The sequence below is a fragment of the Herpailurus yagouaroundi genome, unplaced genomic scaffold (assembly GCF_014898765.1).
Source record: "Herpailurus yagouaroundi ecotype Mexico unplaced genomic scaffold, PumYag 189, whole genome shotgun sequence".
Classification (NCBI taxonomy): Eukaryota; Metazoa; Chordata; class Mammalia; order Carnivora; family Felidae; genus Herpailurus; species Herpailurus yagouaroundi.
Genome location: NW_024412420.1, coordinates 3,603,723 through 3,627,535, shown reverse-complemented (window position 1 = coordinate 3,627,535; position 23,813 = coordinate 3,603,723). Strand labels below are relative to the sequence as shown.

Sequence of the window (23,813 nt, the reverse complement as noted above, 5' to 3'; positions counted from 1 at the left end):
GAACTCTTCCAGGACAACGATTGTACTTTACTCCTAGCACTTACTACAGTTTTTGAAGATCACAAGGGTTTCCGTATTTGTTCAGTGTTGTATCACAGGCTTCCTAGAGTGCAGAGTTTAATTCTGTATATCCCTTTCCCCAAATCAGGGAAAAAAGGAAGTCAGGAGGCTGCATGCAGGTAATACCATGTTTTCCCAAAAGCAGATTTCAGATCCAAATCTTCTATAGAACTGAAACTACTGTATGTGGGAAAGATGAAGAGGCGATCAGGCCCTAGATAATAGAGCTGTGGTCAGTGTGATGGAGAGGCCAGATTGGATTCTAGGCAGGGACTGAAACCTGTCATAGGAAAGGAAAGTTTTCCCTACTAAAAGCCAGAAACCAGCACCCTCCTTCAGCACCCTTTCAAAAGTGGGTCCTAGGATCTTCTTGGTCTCCAGGGGCTGGTAAAAATACAGACAGTGACACCATATGGCAGCCATAGATTTGTTAAACTTTATTTCCTCTGAGTCTCTGGGGAGGCAGCAGGGATGTAAGGCGAAGTGGCAGTAGCTGCAGGGGCCTGAGCAGAGCTGGTGCTGGGACGGGCCGGCCTGGGCAGGATGAAGAGGAGATTTAAATATCCAGGATTGAAAGCCAGCTAATGGGTCTCCTTCATCTGTCTTTGGATTTTGTGCAGCATCTCCTGCATCCGCCGCAGCTGGAACAGGCACACCCATCAAAATGGGGCCTTTTAGAGAGTCCTATAGTGTTAACAAAGTGCCCCCAAGCTCTACTCCCTTGAGCCAGGGCCATGGAAGCCCAGAGGTGTGATGGAGACCCTGGGTAGAACCATTAAACCACAAGTCCAGGTGGTTTAATGGACCATTAAACCCAGATAGAAATACTGAGGTTTATAGTTAAGCAGGGACTGCCCCCAGGCTGTCAACCCCTACCACCCCACACTGCTCTCACCTCCTCATCTTTCTCTCGGATCAGCCTCTCAGTTTCTGGATCTGTCCCTGGTGGGACAGCAGGGATGGGGAAGTCGGTACCACTCTCTCGAGTCAGTTTGCTGAGGGGAAGGGGAAAGGAGGGTTGGTAAGGCTAGGGGGACCCCAGCACCTGCTTGGACTGAGCCCAGGGTCTGTAGAAGAACAAAGGAAGGGCTTGGTCTCACTCAAGGCTGTGCTTGGGATCCCCACCCTTGCCAGCTCTGTCCTGGCTTCTGGTCATACTTGCGATTCCTCTCTTTCACCACCAGGCGGGTCATGCTCTGGATGCACTGTGCCCGGTAGTTCTCATAATGTGTCTCCCGTGTTACATCCTTCAGGTCCTGCATGTGAGTACGCACCAGCATTGTCCTCAGCTTCACAAAGTCGCAGTGTCCTGGATTTTCCACTGCACAGCAAGGCTAGGGGTCAACCAGGAGCACTGGGAGAGCCACTGAGGGCAAGGAGATACCCAGGTCACCAGCTCAATGCTTTACCTTCCACAATGCCCCAGGGGTAGAGACGGCCCCGAACTCGCCGCCCTCTGGCCTCTACCACAGTGTTGCTGCCAATTACAGCAAATGGGATACTTTCCTGGAAGAAGTTAAGGGTGCCTGGTCAATACTCCCTGTTCTCACCTGTTCTTTTTCACCTATATCTTTATCTTTTCTGCTTCACTCTAGAAAAGCAGCGTGCTCTCCCACCCCTTATATAGAATTCCACTTCCCTCTTCTGCCCAGAAGAAACAAGATGGAAAGGGATGCCCTCGCGTAGCCCCACCTTTAGGGCTTGGTCCTGTAATTTGAAGTCTTCATCCTCATCAGAGTCACAGTCTGGGAACTGATAGACCTTGATTCCAAAGTGCTCAATCTCCTCTCGGATCTGGCAAACACATGAGGGCCCACAGTTCTGGGGACCCCATCCTTTCCAGAAGCCCAGTTGCTACCCTCCCCCCACCGGCTTCCCTCACTTTGCGTTTCTTGCGCTCCACTTCAGGAGGGGTCAGTGTGTCCGCCTTAGCCAAGATAGGCACGATGTTGACCCGCTGATGCAGGGCCTTCATGAATTCAACATCCAATGGCCGGAGCCTGGGAGATAGGAATCTGTGACCACCTGCTAGTGGCAGCCCTGCCCTGGTGCTCCCAGCCTGTTCCCTTGGCAGCACCTGGTAGTGTTGGGAGCCTCAGGCTCAGACCATACCCGTGGCCGAAGGGTGAGATGAAGTACAGGCAGCAGTGCACCCTGTTGTCTTGAATGTTCTTGCGGTTCAGGCCACTCTCATCTCGGAAATACTGCTCAAACTGCTGATCGATGTATTCTGCCACAGGCTTCCAGCTGGAGCAGGGACAGACAAGCAGAGAAACTGTGGGAGTGGGGGCTGCCTCGTGAGCTTTGGGACTACAGAGTAGCCCACATCCTGAGCAGTGTTTTCAAGACTCTGTTATCCCCTGGCTTGCTTTACTACATCTTCAGGGAGGTCCCTGGGTGGGACAGGGGTGCATCTGACATGTCCCAATAGAAAATCAGACTAAGCACACAGGCAAAGTTCAATAAATGCTAGTTTGATGAGAGGAAAAAAGCCTAGGTGACCAAACAAACCAATAAGAATAAGGTGCCTGCAGGTGAACACCAATTGGAAGCCAGGACAGCCCTCAGTCACATTCACAGTCCAGCCTCAGAATCTTTATTTATGTGTTTCTACTCTAAACCCACCCTTCCATGAAGGCTCCTTCCAGTGTACATCTATGTACACTATTCTCCCCTTCTCTCCACCACACTGTAAATATATATGTATACATATACACACTTGGCCTTCTGACTTGCCTCTGTGTCTGCCACTACACTGTCTGACCTATTTACTAACTGAAGTTGATTGACACATATGTTAGAGAACTGTTGCCAACCCTTCCCATCCCCGCTGCCACTAGACCATAAGCCTCTCAGTGACAAGGATGATTCATACTTGTTCTGTATCCCTTAAAATGCCCAGCACTGGTTGGACACCTAGTATATGCTCAATAAACTCCTACTTGTTGACTAAAGTATATGTGGAGGTGCACTGTATACTGTGAAGTGCCAAGCAAATGAAATGATTATTCTTGTGGAAGGAAAGGAAAGGTACGTAGGTTGATTGAAGGAGAGGGTGATACTTGCTACAGTACGAACCAGGTGCTGGTTTGGGTACAGTGTCATGGCAAGCCCAGTGTACTGAGGCATATACCGAGAGTAAAAAGGGTGATGATGACACAGAGGCCACCTCGATCCATCAGGAATATTTACATCAGGAGACCATGTACCATGTGCCAGCACAGTGCTGTGGCAAGAATATAAGAAAAAATGGCCCTCCCCTCAAGACTAAGACACTGAAGCTGAAGATGAACACTGGTTCATCTTTCAGTGCTGAGCTGAAAATCACATGTTTTAATGATAAAGCATGTGCCGAGGACTCAGAGCACAGAAAGGTCTGTAAGAGTCTGATGAGTCTGTGAGGCAATTACCCAGGGTCAGCTTTCTGGGAATGCAAACTGTGCAATCAACAGCAGGTCCTGATCTCAGAAGGGCCTATGCTTGGTTTACTTCTCTGCTGTGGCTGTCTTGAAATTCTTAATCATTCTAACCAAGGGGCCCTGCATTTACATTTTGTACTGGTGCTGCAATTATAATAGGTATAATGTAAACAACCCTTTACTTTAGGGGTTTTTTTATGTTTATTTGTTTTGAGAGAGAGAGAGAGCATGCACGTGAGCAGGGAAGGAGCAGAGAGAGAGAAAGGGAGAGAGAGAATCCTGAGCAGGCTCAACACTGTCAGCCCAGAGACCAACACAGGGCTCCATCTCATGAACCGTGAGATCATGACCTGAGCTGAAACCAAGAGTTGGACACTTAACCGACTGAGCCACCTGGACACCCTACTTTAGTTGCTAATACACATTCACATGCATCATTCTGGGTGATTTTCAGATCAACTGGATAAGATGGTAAGGGCCAGTATGTTTCAACTGAAGAAACAGGAATGCAGTCATTTGCTGAAGACCACGCAGTTACTGTATGCTGACCCAAGATCTGAACTCTTGGGCTAGCCATCTTAACACTGCCTGCCTAACTTCTTCATCAAGGGCACCACCTTTTCTCCTGTCTTTATCATTCATCCTCCTTCTCATCTACTCACTTAGGTCTGACCATTATCTAAGCATCCCTCCAGTTTCTGAAAAAATAAAGCCAAGGATGATGGGGTATGTGGCAAAGCCACCTCTTCTTCTGGAAGGTAGCCTAGAGGACGCCTGGAATTTAAACAAAGTTCAACCTATTTTTTTACCCTTTGCCTCCTCTTTCTCCTCCTCACCACTCCCTCAGTGCACTCTCATCCCTTTAATAAACTTGTTTGTGGCACCTAAAATGTTGCTGGCGAAAGAAAAGGAAGGAGGGGAGGTGGTGTTTATTGAGCCCCTACTAGATGTCTGGCCCTGTGCTACATGTTTCCACATGTGTTTGCTTTTTTTTGAGGCTCTTCTTTCTTATCTTGTGTCTTCACCCCCATTACAGAAAGTACATTAGGTCAGAGTCAGAAAGTTCATTAAAGATCATCTATTCCCAGATAAAGAAGATGTGACACACACACACACACACACACACACACACACACACACACACACAAAATGGAGTATTATTCAGCAATCAAAAAGAATGAAATCTTGCCATTTGCAAGATGCTAAGTATTATGCTAAGTGAAATTAGTCAGAGAAAGACAAATATCATATGACTTCACTCGTATGTGGAATTTAAGATACAAAACAGACGAACATAAAGGAAGGGAAGCAAAAATAATATAAAAACAAGGAGGGGGTCAAAACATAAGAGACTCTTAAATACAGAGAACAAACTGAGGATTGCTAGAGGGGTTGTGGGTGGGGGGATGGGTTAAATGGGCAAGGGGCATTAAGGAAGACACTTGTTGGGATGAGCACTGGGTGTTATACATAGGGGATGAATCACTGGAATCTGCTCCAGAAATCATTATTGCACTATATGCTAACTAAGTTGGATGTAAATTAAAAATAAATAAATAAATAGGAAAAAATAAACAAAAAAAGATCTTCTATTCCCACTCTTTTCCTCTCACTTCAGCTGCCCTGTAAAGGGTGGTGGCATGCTCAAAGGCCATAAACTCCTGACAATTGTGGCTATGTCTGTGCTTATGTGTGCATCCGTGGATGTATGTGTGTGTGTAATGGGAAGGGGGCAGCTGGGGCTCTGCGTGGTCAGACATACCACTCTGTGTTGTTGACTGCATCCCCAAAACCCGGCGTGTCCACAATGGTGAGCCGTAGCCTCACACCCTTCTCTTCTATGTCCACTGCATGTTTAGTGATCTCCACAGTTTGCATGATCCGCTCTGCAGAAAAGGGAAACTGAGACCAGGGCAAGGGCAAGGACCTGCCCAGTCAGGACAAACCGCCCACCCCAATCAGCTTTGCTGCCCAGAATGCCTCATCCACAGTGCCCCCCTTCCCACCCCAGGCCGCCTGGGGGCCTGTTCTCTGGGAACCAGCAAGGAGCACATTTCCCAACACAGGAAATGCCGGTGGCTGTTGGCTCTGGCCCCAGCCTCTTCTCTGCTCCCGGCTCTTTTCTTGGATTCCTGGAATCCTTTGGGGGTCAGAGACTCACTCAGAGAGCAGGATTCTGGTCCCTGCCTGGCTTCAGCACCCAAATCTTTAGGGAGCTGGCTGGTGGGCTGCCAGGCTAGATAGGCCTATGGAGAGATGCCGTCAAGGCCCTCTAGGAAGCCATGGTTTCCTGCATGCTGGGGAAGGCCCCAGCCCCCAGGCTGTGGCATGAGTTTGATTTCCCAAGTCAAGTCTGCATGCCAGTCTCCATGCCCCTCTCCTTGCCTTACCTTCAGCACCGAGGAGTTTCCGGTCCCGGTACAGATCAGTGAGGAAGAGGCTATTGACAAGAGTGGATTTCCCCAGTCCAGACTCTCCTGACAGGCGAGAGAGGACAGAAGATAAGATCTATAGCCAAAAGGCAACCCCACCAGAACAAGGTGTGTAGAGAGCTGCTTTTTCATCAAACTGGGAAGAGACCAACTGAACCATAGCGTTGTAGAGCCAGAAGGAAGCAGAGAAAACAGCTTGTCTAGCCTTCTTATTTGAATGAGGCTCCGTGAGGATAAGAGGTTGCCCAAGGTCACACAGAACAAGGCAAATACTAGAAAACTGTTGGTCAGGTGTTCTTTGTACCATTTCAACCCCCCTCCCCCCAACACACACATACACACTTTTGGCCACCCATGGCTCATGGCTACTTTGCAAAACTGCATGGCTGCTGGCTGCTTCTTCCTTCCTTACCTATACCTCCTCCCCAAATACATACCAGCCCCACCTGAAACACCCCCTGCCTAGCCCAGCCCTTCCCCAGCTCTACCTGCCACCATGAGGGTAAAGTCAAAGCCTTTCTTCACAGACTTTCGGTGAACTTGATTGGGGAGGGTCGCAAAGCCCACATACTCCTTGTCATCCTAATGGACAGGAAGGCAGAGTGTGTCAGAGTGAGAGGCAGGAGGGGTCGAGGACCCAACACCTTCTCCCTCCCTCCTAGGTCTTTGCCCCAGCCCTAGAGGAATGGTGTCAAACTCCCTTGAGGCCCCATCTGGGGCCACCAGCAGGGCTCCTGCCCCTGCTGATAGTCAGTTTCCAATGCACCTGGGGGCCAACACCGCAGAACTGGTGCTGACACTAGACAGGAGAGGCCCCAGCTCAACATGCATGCATGCATATGTGCACACCTATACACACACATGCACATACATGCACAGACACTCGGGATCTCTCTGCTCCCTCCCTGGGCCTTCCAGCACCAGCCCACTGAAAGGCAAAGACAGGGCTGGAGGCTCTACCTCAGAGGAGTCATAGGGATCAAGCTTGCCCCATGGGCTGCGGGGTCGGGCTGAGGGGCTGAGAGGGGCTGAGGCAGAGAAGTACTGCTGGCTGTCAGAGGGCTGGGGCCACGAGGGGCCTTTGAACTCCAGGTCATCCTGGTAGAGGTCCGGGGCCTGGGGCTTTGGCTCCAGAACTTGGGGCCTGGACACCCAGGTCTTGGCCTCTGGTTGGTGGCAGCTCTCGCTTCCTGGGAAATCCTTCACGAACTTGTTCAGTTCTGTGTCATCCGTGGCCTCCAGGAAGCGCTTGATCTGGGGGTTGGAGGGGAGGTGGTGGGAGGATGGGGGGGAGTGGGTAGGTGGCATGAAGGGAAGAATGAAGGAGGAAGTCCAGAGAAGGTGAGAGGGAGAGAGAGGAAAGTGATTGTGGTTAGAAGGGAAAAGAAACTGCACTAGCAGCCAAGCCAGAGGAAGTGCTCACCATTCCTCCCTCACCTGCTCATGTGCCTCCCCAGCCGAGATGCCAGGAAAGACCCTGGAGTCCTGGAGCAGCCCTAGGCAGCCCCCAGTTGTTGCAGGCAGCAACTGTTCTTGGGATCAGAGAAGCTCCAGTCCTGATGTTCCCTCTTGACAGGGTGCCTGCTGCCCTGCCCTTCCTGGGGGGTCTGGCCAAGCCAGAGGCCAGTGAATGCCCTAAAGGCCAGGAAGTCAGACTGAATAAGGGGGAGCAACAGAGGCATTAGAACTGAGACGAGGATGCGGGCTCAGGATCCAAGGACAGTGCAGAGAGTCAGTCAGAATGGGACAGGGGCAGGAGGGAAGTAGGGAGGGGAGAAGGGACCTGCCAGCCCCAGGTAAATCAAGAGCCAGCAGAGGGCCCTGTGCCTCCTGTCACTGCAGGTCAGTGAGCTCTGGGAGGGAGACGCAGACTCTACTGGGGGTGCTCACTCTCCAGGGCTCACTGCCCGGAGCTCAGTACAGTTGATCTGACACCTCTGTCCCTTATTCCAGACACTGTGCCACACCAGAGCCTGAGGGTAGGCCCCAGGAGACTAGGGCAAACCCGCCAGTGGATGCTGAGTGCAGGGTAGAAGGGAGCTGGAAGGGACCCAGTGAGGGAGGATGGGAGGACACTAGGCTGCTGACAGCCCCTACCTGTGAGGGACACATAGGAGACAGCACCCATCGGTTGTCTTTTGCCCCCTCTGCCTCGAGTAAGATTCAGCCAGCCACCCAGGAAGGGATCTGGCCCCAATGGTGAACCACAGTGGGGTGGACAAACAATGACTGGCTCTGTGTAGAGACCTGTTCCACCCCATCTCCCAACCTGGAAGAGAGGCCACTTCCCCCCACTCCTGCCACCAACTCTAGACCCTAAAACTTCCTCTCTCCTTTGGGGGCCAGTCCCCTTTGTGGAGTGCCTGGCAGTGCTGGGCTCAGCTCTGCCTCACAATACCCACATGCCACCTCCAGACAATGGACAAGGGCTGGCTTCAGAGGCTGACTCACTCCCTGGGGATTGGCCAAGCCAGTGGGGGCTATCCCGGACCACTGTGGAGACCCGGCCAGGGTGGAGGGAGAGAAGATGGCCACAGTCTTCTGCAGGTCCCCTTTTTACAAAGGGAAGAATTGAAGGAGGCAGACATACACATTGCCAGGTTTATGCTAGAGGGAAGTGATTTAGAGGCTACAGGGAAAAGTCCCCTAAGAACTACTTCTAGGCTGTCACCTCTCAAGTCCCCACACCTGCTTATAGCCATCATCTCCAAGGCTTGCCTGGACAGAGGGAAGGAAAGAGGCCCTTTAGACTGAAACTGGAACCAGCATGTGGGGGCTTAGTGACCGAAAGAGGGTGTCCTGAAGCAAGCCTGACCTAACAGGCTCTTCTCAGCAAAAGTATTTATGGGATCCCATGGAGCAACTGTACATCTCAGTTTGTTTGTTGTTGCAGCATAATGATTAATTGTGCCCCTTTTCACTCTCAAAAGTGTCCCGGCTTGGACAATTAATTATATGCAACAGAGAAGAGATGGGACTGAGGAGGGTGGGGTTCCACAGGTCCTGTTTTCTGGCAGCTAGAGTCTGGGGAATTCCAGGAAATCCCGCCTCTCTGCATGACCCCACCGTGACCCAGCAGTTGGTCAGGGTGGAAGAAAGAAGACTGTGTTCCACCTGGTTTCCCCAGGAGCACTGAGCATAGGGGCAGCAGTTAAAAGAGAAAGGAAGGCCCTGATTGGGACCCCTACCATCCAGTCTTCCAAAAGTCACCAGGAACCCAGCATCATTCTCCCTGCCAGTCCTGGCTACTTGTCAGCAGGAAGCGGCCCACAGAGGCCCTAGACAAGGCGTCAGGCACTAGGCTCCTCCTCACCTGCTGCCTGTCCTTCCCCACCCCCAGCTCCCAGGGTAGCACCTTACCCCAGCTTCAGTCCTGTCCTCAGGGACAGAACTACCTTGCCATCCCAGTGAATGGTCCATGTCCCTCCCACACTTCAGATACCCTGTCGGCAAGCTCTAGGTCTAATTTTATCCCCCAGGAAAAGTTGCTCACACACGGAAACAACCTGGTCTCAATGCTCTTGTAATCCAGCTTCCTGGCTTGTTCCTTTCCCTTTCTCTTTGGCCCCCCTCCTCCCCACTCCCTGTCTCTGTCAGGGGCCAAAACAGCTTGTGGAATGTCGTTCCCCACCCCATCCTCCTCCCTTTCCCTTGGCTCCCACCCTCCAAGGACAGCTCGGCTGCAGCAGGATCACTCTGTCTCTCTGCAGTCCCCTCCAACTCTGATTGGCTGTCTCATGACGCCTGCCCGCTGCCTACCCCGGTGGGCACAGCACCAGCCTCCCGAGTCTGTCTGCAGCACAGGCTCTTGATCCACCTGGCCTGTTAACCCCCAAGGGCACTGAGGCCTGCCAGAGGGTCATGAGCTGTCCCCAAGGTGACCTGGCCCATCAGTACACGGGGACAGCCACCCAGGAGACTCCACTGTCAAAGGACTCCAATCTCTTTCACCTTAACTTTAAGCAGTGCTGAAGTAGGGTGGGATGTCCTATAATCCCCTAGAAATATGTTCTCATGAGAACAGCCCTGCTTTTCTTCCTAAGCAAGCGTCCCTTTGTGTTTTCCAGCAGAGAACCCCAGTCTCTTCAGACATCTGCCCCTAGATTTCCCTGCAGAGTCCCAGCCACAAAAGGACTCCTCCCACCCTAGGATACCTGACCTCTGACTCATGGGGACCCATATCACTTCCATCACCCCACTGCTTCTAGAGAGTCAATGGAAGAGCTGCTAGCACTCGTGCTCTGAGAGACCAAAGGGAGGCTGGCCTCCCAGAGGCTTCAGAGTTGCCAATTAGGTGGGAGACAAACTGAAGGGCTTGGCTGGAAGGGTGCAGATGGAGCACCTGACTGGGAATCAGGAGGCCAGTGTTTCTGGTTTGTCCAGAAACCTTTGTGATTTTGAATATTGTCTTAATTTCAGGCCTCTAATGTCCAGTTGTGAATGGCCCTTCCTTGCCTCCCAGGAAGGCTGGGGAGAGATAACTCAAGCTGTTTTGAAGCTGAGGAGAGAGAGTGTACATCTCAAGTCATAGGACTGTTATTAATGTTGGCCTATCATTCTTTTCCCATGCAAACTAAAACCCCCTGGGGAGGTTTCCAGGGGAGGCTGGGGAGCTCTCCCCACTGTACCCACTGACCTCCATAGTGGCTGGGACACTGATCTCCTTTCACAGAGAGACCTCTTATAGAGAAGTCTGGCTTGACATAAATCAGTCAGCCTAAGAACTCGGCCTAAGAGGCCTAAAGCTGAGGACTGTGGTGATGGTGGGGATGTCTTTTAATTAGAGAGTGGCTTCAGCCAAGTTGAAAGCACCAAGACCTCAGCTGAACTGAACTTAGTGTGTGGCAGAAAAGCCCCTCTTGGTCCCTGCTGGGCTTGGCAATGGGGACAGTCAGTTCTCCCCAGGCTTCTATCACTGGAACAATCAGTGTGACGGTACCCATGTGGAGGGAAGTGGGGCAGGGATAAAGACCAGTACCACTTGGCCTCTCCCAGGAACCCCCTCTGGGGAAGGTCACAGAGTCACCAAGACTTCCTAGCCAAAGCTTGGGCCTCAGCCTGGAAACAGCTTGAAAGACAAAAGCCCAAAAGGTTGGCCTTTCCAGACCTGGAAGCTTCTGATTCCATGGGGCCCAGGGAGTTCCCTTCTGGAGGCTGCCCACAGCCAACATCCTGCCCCACAGGCTGGACATGGATCTCCTCCTATTGTAAACAGCCTGTGCCTCCTAATGCAGTGGGCAAATGTTGGGGGGCCTCCAACCTGGGAGGAGAGGCTGGCATGGGGCCTGGAGGCATTGACACCCAGCATAATGTGTTTGTGGCAGGCTCTGGCAAGGATGGCAGAAGAGCTGGCACCCTTACAGTCAGACATCAAAACTTCCTACCTGGGGGTATCCAGGAGGCTGACTGGGGTTAGTATCTCTCCTTCCAGTACAGGCGGGTGGCAGGAATGAGTTCCCCCACCCCCAACACTGCAGAGGGACCTGGTTTGGGGTAGTGTAGGATGCAGCAGGAGGAAGCTTCCCCATGGGTCCTGTCTCAGAGGCAGTGATGTATAGATGATCCCAAGGGTAGGATGGTAGGCTAGGCTTCCCTCTCTCAGGGGTCCCTGGGCAGAGGGCGCTGTGGGAAGAGCCAGGAGATGCCCTTTGCCAGGCTGCGGGAAGGAGGGCCCAAGCGTCTCACCATCCCTCTCCGGGAGGCAGGCAGTGTTTGTAGGCCTCCTCTGTGTGTCTTCCCAAGGAAGTTGGTGCTGCCCCTGAGCCCAGGGTAGGTGGGTGAGGAGGGGTCATCCAGGTAACAGCTGACTCAGGAAAGGGCGGGGGACCCTCACCTCCGCGTGTCGCTGACGCGCCTTCCCCAGCCTAACACGCGCGTCTCTGCCGGCGGGCCGCCCCACCTCCCGTCAGCACCGACCCACTCCCCGGTCCCAAAACGCGGACAGCACCCCAGCCCTCGGGGGCCGCTCCGCCGTTGCTCGGATCAGAGCGAGAAACTTGGAAGCGGCGACGCAACGCCGTCCACCACCAGCAGCCAGAGACAGCGCCTCCCGCCCGGCACAGCCGGGGCTGCTGCGCCGCTGGTCCCCGCGGAGCCGCTGGGAGCAGCGGGCCCTGCGCGCCCCGGCCCTGCCCCGCGCCCGCGCGCCTTACCATGGCTGCAGCCCGGGCCGGGCCAGCTCCGCAGGGACAGCGTCCGAGCGACCCGCGGCCGGAGCTGCGAGCCGACCTCGAGGGACCGCCGGCCCCCGCCCGCCGCCCAGAGTGCGGACCGGCCGGGGGCGGGGCCGGGGGCGGGGCGAGTCGGCCCTGGGGCGGGGCCTGCCCTCTGAGGCGCGGACGCCTGCAAAGCTGAAGGCGGCCGCGGGCGGCTGGCTGCGGGGAGAGGCGGGCCTTGCAGCCCGTGACCCCCCCGGATGAGCAGAGGCGCTCAGGACAGCGCAGCACTGCTCACCTGGCTCTTCCTTACTCAGCCCCTAAGAGTAGCCTCTTCAGGCAGCGCATCACCGTGGGGGCTTGAGCAAATCCCCCAAGAAAAGGGAAAGGCCAACCTAGCATCCCCAGGAGAGGTCTTTCGAAGGAGAGGGGTTTGCCCCACGAGTCGGGAGAGACTCCATTAGTTACCGAAGGTTTTCAGGAAATGAACCTAACTGATGTCCAAGTTAACTGATTGTCCCTACCCCTTCTACACCTCCTAAGGTAGAATGTCAGACTTTCTCTACCTTTACCCAAGCTATGAAGAAGAGACAAAATGTTCCCTTCCTGCAGGACCCTAGATTAAAGATTAAAGAGGATTTGCTGCATAAATTATCCAGGGATCATCTGCTGGAAAGGTGGAAGGGAAGAGGCTGAGTGGCCTTTATGGGGCAGTAGAGTCTTGTCTGGGGCTGAGGGAAGTGGGAAGTGGCAGCCCAGGTGTGAGCCAGTCTATGCTGGGCAAGCAGGTGAGATGCTGTGGGGACAGATGCCTCAGCAGCTTTAGAAGCATTAGAGGCTCAGAAGGGTCAGCAGCAGCAAGGAAGAAGTAGATGCTTAGAGGGTGGGGGTTGGTGAGGATTTTCCGAGCTAATACAGGGCTGAGCTGGTCAGGCTTCTGTGAAAGTTTCCAGAAGTATGCCTCTTCCTGACTCCCACAAACTCTCCTCCAGGGCATGCTGATTTGCCTGAATACACTTTGAATAAAACAGGTCCACAGACATGGCCCTCTCTATTGGTAGAACACCCAGAAGCCTGCCTACTCTATTTCAGTCTGATCTGTGACCAGTGGTCATGGTTGGGATCAAGTTAGAACTTAGCAGAGGGACGGAGGGGGGCCTAGGTATACAGATGAGAACACGTTCAGAAAACATGGGATGGCTATTGGAGACGTTATTAGATATTTGGCACTGGTGGACTGAAGGACGGAAGGAGTGCCATTGCTTAAAGAATCAGGGGCATTCACGGGCTAGCAAGTTGAGGAGGAACCTTCCTAGCTGGGTGACCTTGGGCAACTCACTTTACCTCTCTGGACTTCAGTTCCCACACCAGAAAATGAGGGGATTAAACTAGGATATCGCCAGCAGCTTGGCTCAGATAAGAGGGAGCCTCTGAATGTATAGAGAGTTTCCTGGAAAAGGCCTGGGGTAGATGAAGAGATCTGAAGCTGTACTCAGGAAAACAAAGACATGAAAGAGTTTCTTTAGAGAGAAACCAATGGCTATTGGAAGGCTACAGAAGTAGCAGCAGCTGCTGCCGTCAGACCTGAACATCAAACTCACTACACAAAGCCCCACTGTTGGGAACTAGCTATAGGCCACTAACACTCACGTATGCACTCATAAGACTGCTTCTTGAGTGCTTCCACTGGCATTCTGCATGGCCTGGGCTGGGAGTGCTGGGCCGAGGGGAGAAAACCTATGTCAAGGAAGACAGGCCCCATCACAAACAAACCCTTGTTTTCCGCAAGTGTACTTCCCTCCTCCCCCCAGTCCTGGTTGTAGTCCAAGTGTGGACACAGACACGTCTCAGAAGGCAGCCCAGCTAGCTCATCCTCAGCTGTGGCTGGAATCCCAACTCTGCTCTGGCACCAGCTGCCCTGGCCCCCAGCAAGCCCTGTGTGTCCTGAGGCATGTTGGTGCCAGCTTGTTTTGAGGGAAGTGAGCCCCAAAGAGAGGCCTGGGACTAGAACTGGAACTCATCTCTACACCAAGACTCTTAGGGTCTTGATGCTCACCAGTGTCTTTGTAATCACTACATCAGCTGCCCAACATGAGGCATGTTGGGTGAAATAAAAGCTAAAGACAGACTTTGAGCCATTCCATCTACATAAATCCTGCATACTAACTCTGAAGCACTGTGAGTTTCTGAGAGAACTTGGCCTTGGCTTAGGACCCCATACCAGCTTTGGCAATTAGCTCACTGCCTGAATATCCCTTCTCCTTCATGGGCCTCTTTTTCCCCCACTGAGAGAGAACTGGACTCCCCCCAACTCCAGCTCTCGTGTTCTGTGATGGTGCAGGTAGCGTCTGACACCTGGTCAGAAGCAGGGCCAAAATATAGCTGCCCTTGTATGAGTCACTGACCATTGAGTGCTCCTCCCCATCTCCAGTTAGCATGTGGACTGGCCAACCTTGCCTCAGGTACCCCTCAGTCCTTAGAGTCTGACTCTTCCTTGAAATTCAACATCCCACCAGGAAATGATATCCTTGACTAGAGTACAATTTCCCATGCACTGCTGGAGTGGGGATTTCAAGCCAAGAGTCTGGGGAATGAACACTTTGTTTGGCACAAGGGATGACTCTTCTGGGAACTCAGATCAGCACACACCTCCAGTCTGCTATCAGGAGGTCCTTCTGCTTAGGTCAGGCTAGCATGGTCTATGTGGAAAAACTCCTGGCCCCCTCCATTGGATCTTTCCTGCCTACCCATGGGTGAAGGTTGTGTGGCACCAAACTAAATAAGGATGCTGTACTTGGGCAAAGTCAAGGTCCAGGTTCAAAAGCCAAGAATAAAGAGTGATTATCACAGGAAATCAGGATTTCGGATCTGCATGACTAGCAAAGGCCACTTTTGCCTCTCAATAGCAGAGTTTTCTTAAGTGGCACAAGAACTAATTGTATCTCCCTTCCCCCAGAGGTGATGAGTCACTGATGATATAGTCAGAGAGCTCTGGTAGGGGCAAAGAACTATTACCGGGTTGTGTCTTTCAAGGAAAGCTTAGCCAGCCTGTCCAGAAAGTTCTGTGCAAAGGCAAGAAACCAAAATACCCTCAACCTCACTCCCACCCCTAATGTTCCCCAGTGTCTCATGATCCTGGATCAGGCATGAAATGTGGGTGGTAATGTCAGGGAGCACTGTTTCCTGGCACCTGTTGTCTAGCTGTGGTAAGAGGCAGTTCTGGAGCCAGTAGAGTGCCAGAGGCCTGCCAGAGGCCTGCCAGAGGGCCTTTCCAACACGTTCTCTGCAGTAGGGCAGGGCACAGGAGCTGAGAGATGGAAGAGACTTACATATGCATTGGTGTGTGACCCCCTTCAAGAGCGCCCACCCTACATCCCATCTTCTTAAAAGTTTCCCACGACTAAAAACTGACTCTACTGCCCTTCAATCTTTGGGCAGTGTGTTATCAAAGGTCTTCATTACCTGGAGTTGAAACCTGTGTGTACCTGGACTTTACCCTCCAAGTGCCTCCATGCTAGAAGCTTTGCTAACTCATTTCACTGGACTTTGTTTTGTTCTTTGATGTCCACACTCTTTCAAGTGACCCATCTATAGACTTTTCTCTTCCAAACTAACCATAAGCCCCTCAAGGACAGCGAGTATGACCTCTACTCACTTCAATTCAGTGAACATGTGATATAATGTCCTCCTGGATGCCCAGGACTCTGCCCCCAGGAGGTGTCTGATCAATATGAATTGACTGAAAGGATTCATTGATTAGTTTTCCACTCTGATTCTGGAGCACAGACAAGCCTTGAGGCTCTGGGCCTCACTGACCCATCCATAACTTGCCCTTCATTCTGGCTGCTTGCCAGCTCATACTTCATCTCCCAGCCTTGTAATTTCCATGCAAAGACACAAATGTTACCCTCACTAAAACCTTTCCCTTCATATTTTGTGATATCTGAAGGTGCTGCTGAAATATTGATAAGTTACTTTCCAGGAAGATGGGGCTATGGAAGAAGGGTTTCTACACCACATATGAATCCCTGGGGCAGGGTGCTCCCTAAAATACTCTCAGTCTTGATGAGCCAGCTCTGCAAAATGGGGAGCAAAAGTTCACTTCATAAGGTTGCCGTGAAGATTCACTAAGGTAACACACTTAGAATGGTGCAGGCACTAAAATGAGTGGTAGCTACTATCTCAGCTAATGAGAAAATTATCAACACCAAATCAGCAACTATCACTGTGACCATTTCAAATGCTTTCTCTACAAACAATTAGGAATGTGCATGTGTAATAGTGTAGAGGGATGGGAAAAGAGCCCTTGACTAAAGTGACGTTGGAATGACCATGCTACCACCAACTGTAGAGTCAGCTTCTCCAGCTGAACACCACGCCATCTCTAAAAAACTAGTCTTGGTTTCAGACTTACTGAGCTGAATTCCCAAAAACAGCCATCATAGAGACTCTCGGAGCTAAATGACTTTGCCTGTGGTGGGTGTGCCAAGGAAATGACTTTGGCCCTGCCCTCCCACCTTCAGCATCAGAGCCTGAGCTTCTCTCAGGAGCTGCCTCACATTCTGTCCCCTTCCTTCAAGGGCGCACTTGGCCCCCAAGGTGCAGCTGTCTCTGGCCTCTCCCCTCATGGCAGCTGGGCCAAAGGCAGCTGAGCAGAAGAGGGTAAAGGGACATGGTCATTTCGTCACTCAGGATAGCCTTCCTCTGGCTGAGCAGCTGTCAGGGTGGCTTCTGTGTTACAGATTTTCTTCCTCGCCCAAGTATGCTTCCTTGCTCTCTGAGGCCAAGCTCCCTAATCTATCCAGGCCTGCTATTTCTCCTCTTACTTGAAAACCCCACCATTTCAAACACGACCAAACTTCTCTGATAGAAAGATAGAATGTTGGAGATGGGTTCCAAGCAAGGAACTAAGTAACTTCTGGAAATACACCAGAAAGTCCAAAATAAATGTGGCAGGTTCTTCCCTACGTGGGATCATTCTGAGAAGAGTAAAAAACTAAAGGATTCTGGCCTCAGTTCTACCATCAACCACAAGGGAGGGGCATAGGATTTTCCTGCCCCCATTTTATAGTCAGAGGGAGCAATCTGCTCAGATCTCACAGTGAAGGCAGGACATCACCCCCCTGCCCTGTGCTTCCAGTGGCTCTTGCTGAGGCATAATGCACTTTAGCCTGTCCTACGGTCACCATTTGTCCTAGTTTGCCCAGGACTGGTGGGGGTCCCAGGACACAGGATGCTAAAACCAGGAACATCCCAGGCAAACCCTGAGTTGGGTCAACCTAGCCTGTCCCCAGAATAGCAATGTGGGTCAGAGGTTACCAGCCTCCCATCCAGCTCTGGACTTTGCTGCCCATGGTAGCTGAAAATGAACAAGGTGCCATCTGACACGAAAAGAAGCTGGGTATCAAGGGTCAGGCTGCTATGAAAAGCCTCCTGAGGTGCCCTGCCCCATTTTTAGCAGCTCTGCTCCATTCTTTCAGTTCTCTCTCCTCTCAACTATAAGCCTTGGTACAAAGCAAGAGAAAATAAGGGGAGTGGGAAAGATGGTTCTAAGGTTCCTTTCAGACAGCCCATATCCTGGGATTCTGTTAACATTCCCACGAATGCAGAGACTCCCTGTGTTCCTCCTGGACTCTGGATTTTTCTCTGTCGAGGAAGTCTGAGCAAAACTTCCCTGAGACTCAAAAGCCAACAGGAGGCTGGCCATACCATCCCCCAGGGGCCAAATGACAGGTCACTCTAAAGACACTGAAGTTTGCCTTAGGTATCACTGAGATGGCCTCCCCTGTTTCCTGGCCTGTTTTCCAGAGTTGGTTTCTTGCATAATTGATAGAGATAGAAGGGAGTAAACCACCTTGTCTGCTGACAGCCTGAGAAGTCATTTGCAAGGGCAAGTAGGTTAGGTGCTTTGAGGACAAGGTTCTTAGGGCCAAGGCAGCTCCATCCATCGGAGCATTGAAGCCCCTCCCATCAAGAGCTGCTTTATTCCAAGGAATTCCCCAGGACCGTGTGGGAAGACAGCCCCAGCTGACACCATAGGGCACCCTCAAGACCTTCCTGTTGAGCTTCTGCTAGTCTTGATACAAAAAAACAAAATCATTAGGAATGATTCCCTCATTCCAGCATAACCTTCTCTGGGGAGATTCCAGCCCCTAAATTACCAATCCAAGGATGAGAAGCATCTGTAATCCCTGCTCCTTAGACAAAAGGGCCTTGAGGAGCCACTTGGGAAGAGACTGACACTTAAGAGAGAGAGAGAGAGAGATGGTTGAATCAGGCTCCATCCTCAACTATGGACCCAGAAGGGCCTGTGAAGTTCAACAACAAACATGCTGCTGTTCACAAGCCAGGAGCTGTGGCTGGCCACCAGAGAATTCCTGCCAGGAATGGAATCTGGAACAGACTCTACAGTCAACCATTCCCAGATCGGAGGAACTAGAGGCCTTGGACACTAGCACCATCGTCTCTAATGTGGGACGGTCTGTTGGCCATTCAGCCTGGAGGACAGGCTGGGGAAAGCCTAGCACTCTCATGGTTTGTGAGGAGTCCCTGGCCCACCTCCATGACACCGCACTTCCAAAGAGCCAGAGAAGACCAGCAGGCCCAGCTGGTCTCTCCCCAGCTTCTTTTCCCAGCTTCTGGGGAGCAGCTCTGCCGCCGAACAGGGCTGGAGAGCTGCAATTATCCAGACAGGATAAGAGCTATTTTGGGAAGGAGCCGTTCTGCTGCCAAGGCTTTTGACTTTCTAAACTAAAACAAGATGCACAAAGAAAGGGGGTGAGGATGGGGGAGAAAAGGGAAGAACTTTCTCAGTCAAAACCGTCATATCCAGAATGAGGGAAAACACTAACCCCTTCCCAAAGGTAAGAGACTAGCTACTAAGCTATCTCTAGCTTTGAGAAGGCGAGTGTAACCTGACCACCCCCTCCCCCCCCCACACACATCCCCTAATGACTCCTTCTCTCCAAAGTTCCTCCAACAGCACATATTCAGTCTGTTGCATTTATTTGGACATTTGAGCACAAACTATTTCATATTGTTGTTTAAATGTTTCCTGTCCATGTCTTATCTCCCCAACCAGATGGTAAGTTCCTCATGGCCAAAGAATGTGTGTGCTCTGAGGCTTCAATGTTCTCTCCAGTAGTGCCTAGCAGAGTGCTAGGCATCTGAATGAAGTTGTTTATGAAAGGAAGGGAGAGAGGGAGGAAGGAAGGAAGAGCAAAAGGAAAGAGGGAGAGAAGGATTTACTGTCTCTCGTGGAGGTGATCTCTAAATGTAGTTGTTCCCACCCACAGTTGAGCTCAGGGCATGGGGCTGAATAAGAAGCCATGGCAGAGGGAGTGGCAGCCACATTTTTGGCACCTCCCCTTCAGCTGTTCCATCATCTGAGCTCAGGCTGTCCTGCTCCACCTCCTTTATTTGTTTTCTATCTGTAATTAACTGTCCATCCTGGGCTAACCTATGGATGGGACCCATTAAAAGCCATGCTAGGCTCCAGGTAAGGGAGAGATAGGGTAAGAGAAAGAATGGAGGCAGGAAGAGCTCAGACTATCTTATCAAACATGGGCTAAGAAGAACTAAAGTAGTTATAGGAATAATGCACTCTGAAATCAGGACACTCTTTGCCAAATTCAGGACACAGGGCTGCTGAGAGCAGAGTTTACCTTGTGCCTTTCCAAGTTGAGGACTCAAATAGTGTGTAACCCAGAAAAGTGTTCCCTTTCTGGATTGCCCTAGGCTGAAGAGGGGAGAGCCAAGTGGGGGTTGATCCAATGTATGGTTTCCCAGACAGCTTTTAGATCACCTTTGTGCAAATCTCCTTCTGGGGAGATGCAGCTCCCCCCACCCCGCCAAGTGCACAGCATGGCAAGTAGAACACAGGCTAGATTTCAGCCCCCACTTGCCCTCTCTGCTAGGTACCCTTGTGCAGTGAACAACTTGCCCAACTATAGGGAGAGTTCTGTCTGTCTCCCTCCATTCCTGCTTCCATGAGAGGTTAAGAGAGAGACTTGGATAAGGGGGAGCATGGGAAAACTGGAAGTAACTTCCCAGCAGTGTTCTTACCTCCTCATCTGTCATAATGGAGAAGTAGAAGTCAGGCATTCCCAAGGGACAGCAAATGGAATTCAGAGAGTACCAACAGGAAGGGAAAAAGAGAATTTTACTAAAGATCTCCGGTGGACTTTGGCATAACCTGGCCCAACATCCTTTCTAGTGAAAGTGGCCCAAATAGCAACAGCTAGTAAATTTACAGCAGTAAATACTGAGGACTCACTGTTACCGGGCACCATGCTAAGTGCTGTACATGTAGTAGCTTGGTTAGTCCTCTTCTAAATCCTAGAGGTAGCCATTGTTCCCACTGACAGTTGGGGCAACTAACAACTGGAAAAATAAAATAACTTACCCAAGGTCACAGTGAAAAAATACTAGACACAGGACTCAAACCTAATACTATAACTCCAGAGTCCACACTACTAAACCTCAGCTTTATAGAGCTTTGCTTTCTCTGAGGGGCAGGGACGCCTTTCTCTGCTCTTTGCTGCCAATTTGATAGCTCATGCGGTTGGGACTGGATTGCATTCACAGGACTCTCTCCTCCCTAGGGACTTCCTCATCCAGAGCCCTGGCCTCCCTCATGCTCACAGGAATAAAGCATATCTTGGGCCACAACATTCAAGGCAGGAACTCTTTGTTACTAATATTCACTATATGAGGGTTGGTCCCCTCTCTCTCCACCAGAGAGGTCAAGAGTACAAAGGGGGGGAGGGTGTCACGAGGCCCTGGGGATACTTAAGGATTCTAGAGTTGGCTACAGGACCCACTGATGGCCTCAAGACAGAGGCCTGGACATCCCTGGAGATTGTGCCTGGGAAGCAGCCAATAAATACCTCCCAAGTCTAGGCAAGGGGGCTTGAGGAGAGTTCTGACACAAGACCCAAGAGGAGACCCATCAACCTACATTAGGGCAGGGTAAACCCTGAGTAAGACTGTGAAACAGGTAGTTTGTCTTGGTGACTTTTTTTTTGGGGGGGGGGGAGGAGGGGGTTAAAAATCACGAGAGGTAAGACTAGCTAAACTGAAAGGCATAGGCTTAAATTGTTCTCCATTTCAGAAATGACTACTTCCCATTGAAAGGAGGCTCTCGAAAATGAAAAAGGTTCCAAGTCCCAAAGGAATGACTCTAATAGTGGAATTATAGTCAACCCTCTAGTATGTGTGGTGCTAATAGACCTAGCTCTGTAGATACATAGCGGTCATCCTTCCACCTGTCCTCCTGCCTCCCAAACCCCAACAACGGACCCACAGGAGGGAAAATCACAGACCTTTTAGCCACCAGATGACACGATTATACATTTCCTCAGACACATCTGAAAGTAACAGAAATTGTTGCTCTTTTTCACTGTGGGATGTATACCTCTCTCCCCACTACTTAACATTTCCCTTTTAGGCTCTACATTTCTCCATCCAAAGGTGCCCTCAGCCCTTGATCCTCTCCAAGAAGCCCCTGCAGTCTAGGACTAAATCCTGCCCCACCCTTTTCTCCACCCTCTGTGCCACTGTTAATGCCTTTCCCCTCTTGGAAGTCTAGGTCCTAGGGTATCTGTGCTTCACCTTCTCCACTTTGTTGTCAGAATATTTACCTGAGAACCTTATTTTCTTTACTAGCCCTAACCAGCCCTAGTCCCAACTCAGTTCTTTATCTCCATTCTTGGGAAGCACTTCCTACCCTGAAAACCACTCTCTATTACTTTCCATTGAAAGGTTAAGCAGCGTTGCCTGGAAGAATCAATGGCTGATGCCTGCCCAAGCATCGTTACTGATGTCATTAGCTTGGAGCTCAAAAAAGCTGGCAGGGAAGGAATGGGGCAACAGGCTCAAGGTTTAGCTTGAGCACTGGCAGGAGAGCAGCTCTGAGGCCCAGAATGAAGAAGGGGACTGACTTTCCTACCCACCCCAATGTCCCACCTCACTAAATTGGGGCTGCACCTGGGCAGTCTGCTTCTTCACATACCCAAGAAGAAAGCACTAAACCTTTGAATGGGTTGTTTGGAGGTCTGCTTGAGGGCTTGTGGCATTTCCCTCAATGGTGCCTGGTTTGGAGACTCCTTTGGTGGTGATAGTGGTGGTGGTGTTGCTGATGGTGGTGGTGATGGACTTGCATTCTCTCTCTGGAACATCATTTCCTCACAGAAAGGACTTGAGTCCATTTCAAAAAAGGACAATAAAGGGTCTGGGGGAAGAGGGGACTTAGACTCAAAATCAGGTGTTGTCGGCCGGCTTTGGGATGTTTCTTCAGGATTGAGTAAGGCCCACCATGAACAGTCAGGTCCATACCTAGGTAAGGCCCGAGGGGGTAAGGGCCGAGGGGTCAGTTCCAGTTCTGCATGGACCGAGGGCTTTGGGGAGGGTTCTGGATACCTGAGTGCAGGTCCTGGGGACATGCAGACACTTTCTGAGGGTCTTTGGGTGTGCTGCTTATAGCTGGGTTCTGGAGTGACAAACATAGATTTGTGGGGATTCTCAGACACTGCTCGAGATGTCACACGGGGAGCTGAGTATAACTGTTCCGCTGAAGAGATGGTGACCCTGCGGCTGACCTCGCCATCTCCTCTAGTTGAGGACCTCAGGTTGGACTCTACTTCTGATGATATTAAGTTCTTTGGGGAGGTCTTGGTGTCAGTGTAGACAGACTGCTTAGGGATAGTCTCAGGATCTGAACGCCTAGGAACTCGGTGTCCACCACTCAAATCCTTTAGGATAGAGAGTCTGAGGGATGATTCCAAGTTCATATTCCTATGCAAAGTCTTGGGTTTTGTGTAAATTGGGCCAGGATGACTCATTTCACACTCTTGGCCAGGGATCTTTCTTTGGGCTGTCCGAGAGTCTGCACTGACTCGGCCACTGCTATGTTCTGGGCTAGAGGATCTTCTTGGAGATCTGATCTCAGTAGCAGTCAAACCCTTTTGGATGGGTTCAGTTTGGACTGCTTCATCCTTTGGGTAAACCAAAGTCCTACGGGGAACTCTGACCCCTTGTGGGTACTGGACCTTGGAGGGTGGGTCTTCTTGCAAGATTTGTAAGTTATCCTTCTGGTCTACAAAACTCAACCGGCGAGAGGATTTGGCATCAGGGGTTAATGAGTAGCGATTACTGATGTCACGCCCTGGCTTGCTCTCAGCCCCTCTTCGTGCTGATTCCTCTCTGGATGGGCTAACATTCCGTTGCGTCTGGACAGCATGGGAAGCTGATGTTTGAGTTTGCTGGATCTTTCGATGCATAGAGGGATGGCGGTATGATTCTGATTTTGATCGGGCCTCGCTTCCTCGAGGGATGGGTGTTCCACTGGGCCCTGACTGGGGGGAGATAGAACGTGGATAGTCTGATGCTGAATGGAAAGAGGGGAGATGCCCAGCTTCTGATCTTCGATGGGGCGAAGGACTTCGGGGGGCTGCAGCGGTTCGTGAGCTCGAGGCAATCATATATCCTTGTCCCCGCTGAGGGGTTGTGTTAGTAACCTCAGACCCTTTCTGTGCTGAAACTGCTACCTTGGACCCAGTTTTATTTGTCTTGACCATCCGATAGACTGAGCTCCTCTGGGTAGATCCCATATTTTACTGGCTGGCTTGTATTGAGGATCCTAATGAAGTCTGAATGTTTACCCTTGGCTTTAAAAGCTGCTGCTCTTGTACTCCCACAAAAGTGGCTGTTATTCTAAGAGTGTCTCAAATAGTCCCCTTAGCTACCTG

The 23,813-nt window shown here is 51.2% G+C and overlaps 1 protein-coding gene across 8 annotated transcripts; it reads right to left on the bottom strand.

Moving 5' to 3' along the window:
• Positions 1 to 252: 252 nt before the first annotated feature.
• SEPTIN4 (septin 4) lies at positions 253 to 23,657 on the bottom strand. Of its 8 annotated transcripts, XM_040497008.1 has the most exons (14): positions 22,079 to 23,657; positions 21,390 to 21,434; positions 20,131 to 20,138; positions 6,872 to 7,165; positions 6,400 to 6,493; positions 5,870 to 5,956; positions 5,242 to 5,365; positions 2,173 to 2,307; positions 1,943 to 2,060; positions 1,753 to 1,854; positions 1,470 to 1,566; positions 1,219 to 1,381; positions 956 to 1,055; positions 540 to 701 (listed from the first exon to the last, which is right to left on the bottom strand). In XM_040497008.1, the coding sequence occupies exons 1-14, from the start codon at positions 23,640 to 23,642 to the stop codon at positions 642 to 644; spliced, it is 2,991 nt and encodes a 996-aa protein (XP_040352942.1). In that variant the 5' UTR covers positions 23,643 to 23,657; the 3' UTR covers positions 540 to 641. The 8 variants fall into 8 exon arrangements, with proteins under 8 accessions (XP_040352934.1, XP_040352936.1, XP_040352935.1 ...); XM_040497000.1 differs by lacking the exons at positions 20,131 to 20,138; positions 21,390 to 21,434; positions 22,079 to 23,657 and adding an exon at positions 12,064 to 12,239 and having other exon boundaries at positions 253 to 744; positions 1,186 to 1,381; XM_040497002.1 differs by lacking the exons at positions 20,131 to 20,138; positions 21,390 to 21,434; positions 22,079 to 23,657 and adding an exon at positions 12,064 to 12,239 and having other exon boundaries at positions 253 to 594; positions 1,186 to 1,381.
• Positions 23,658 to 23,813: the final 156 nt, after the last annotated feature.

What these genes read in the sequence shown, in the direction of transcription:
- SEPTIN4 (XM_040497008.1), bottom strand. Translation starts at nt 23,642, where the DNA reads ATGGTCAAGACAAATAAAACTGGGTCCAAGGTAGCAGTTTCAGCACAG. An exon ending in ATCCCTATGACTCCTCTGAG is followed by an intron (nt 6,494 to 6,871) that starts GTAGAGCCTCCA and finishes CCTGTCCATTAG; the next exon opens with GATGACAAGGAGTATGTGGG. An exon ending in TACAGGACCAAGCCCTAAAG is followed by an intron (nt 1,567 to 1,752) that starts GTGGGGCTACGC and finishes AACTTCTTCCAG; the next exon opens with GAAAGTATCCCATTTGCTGT.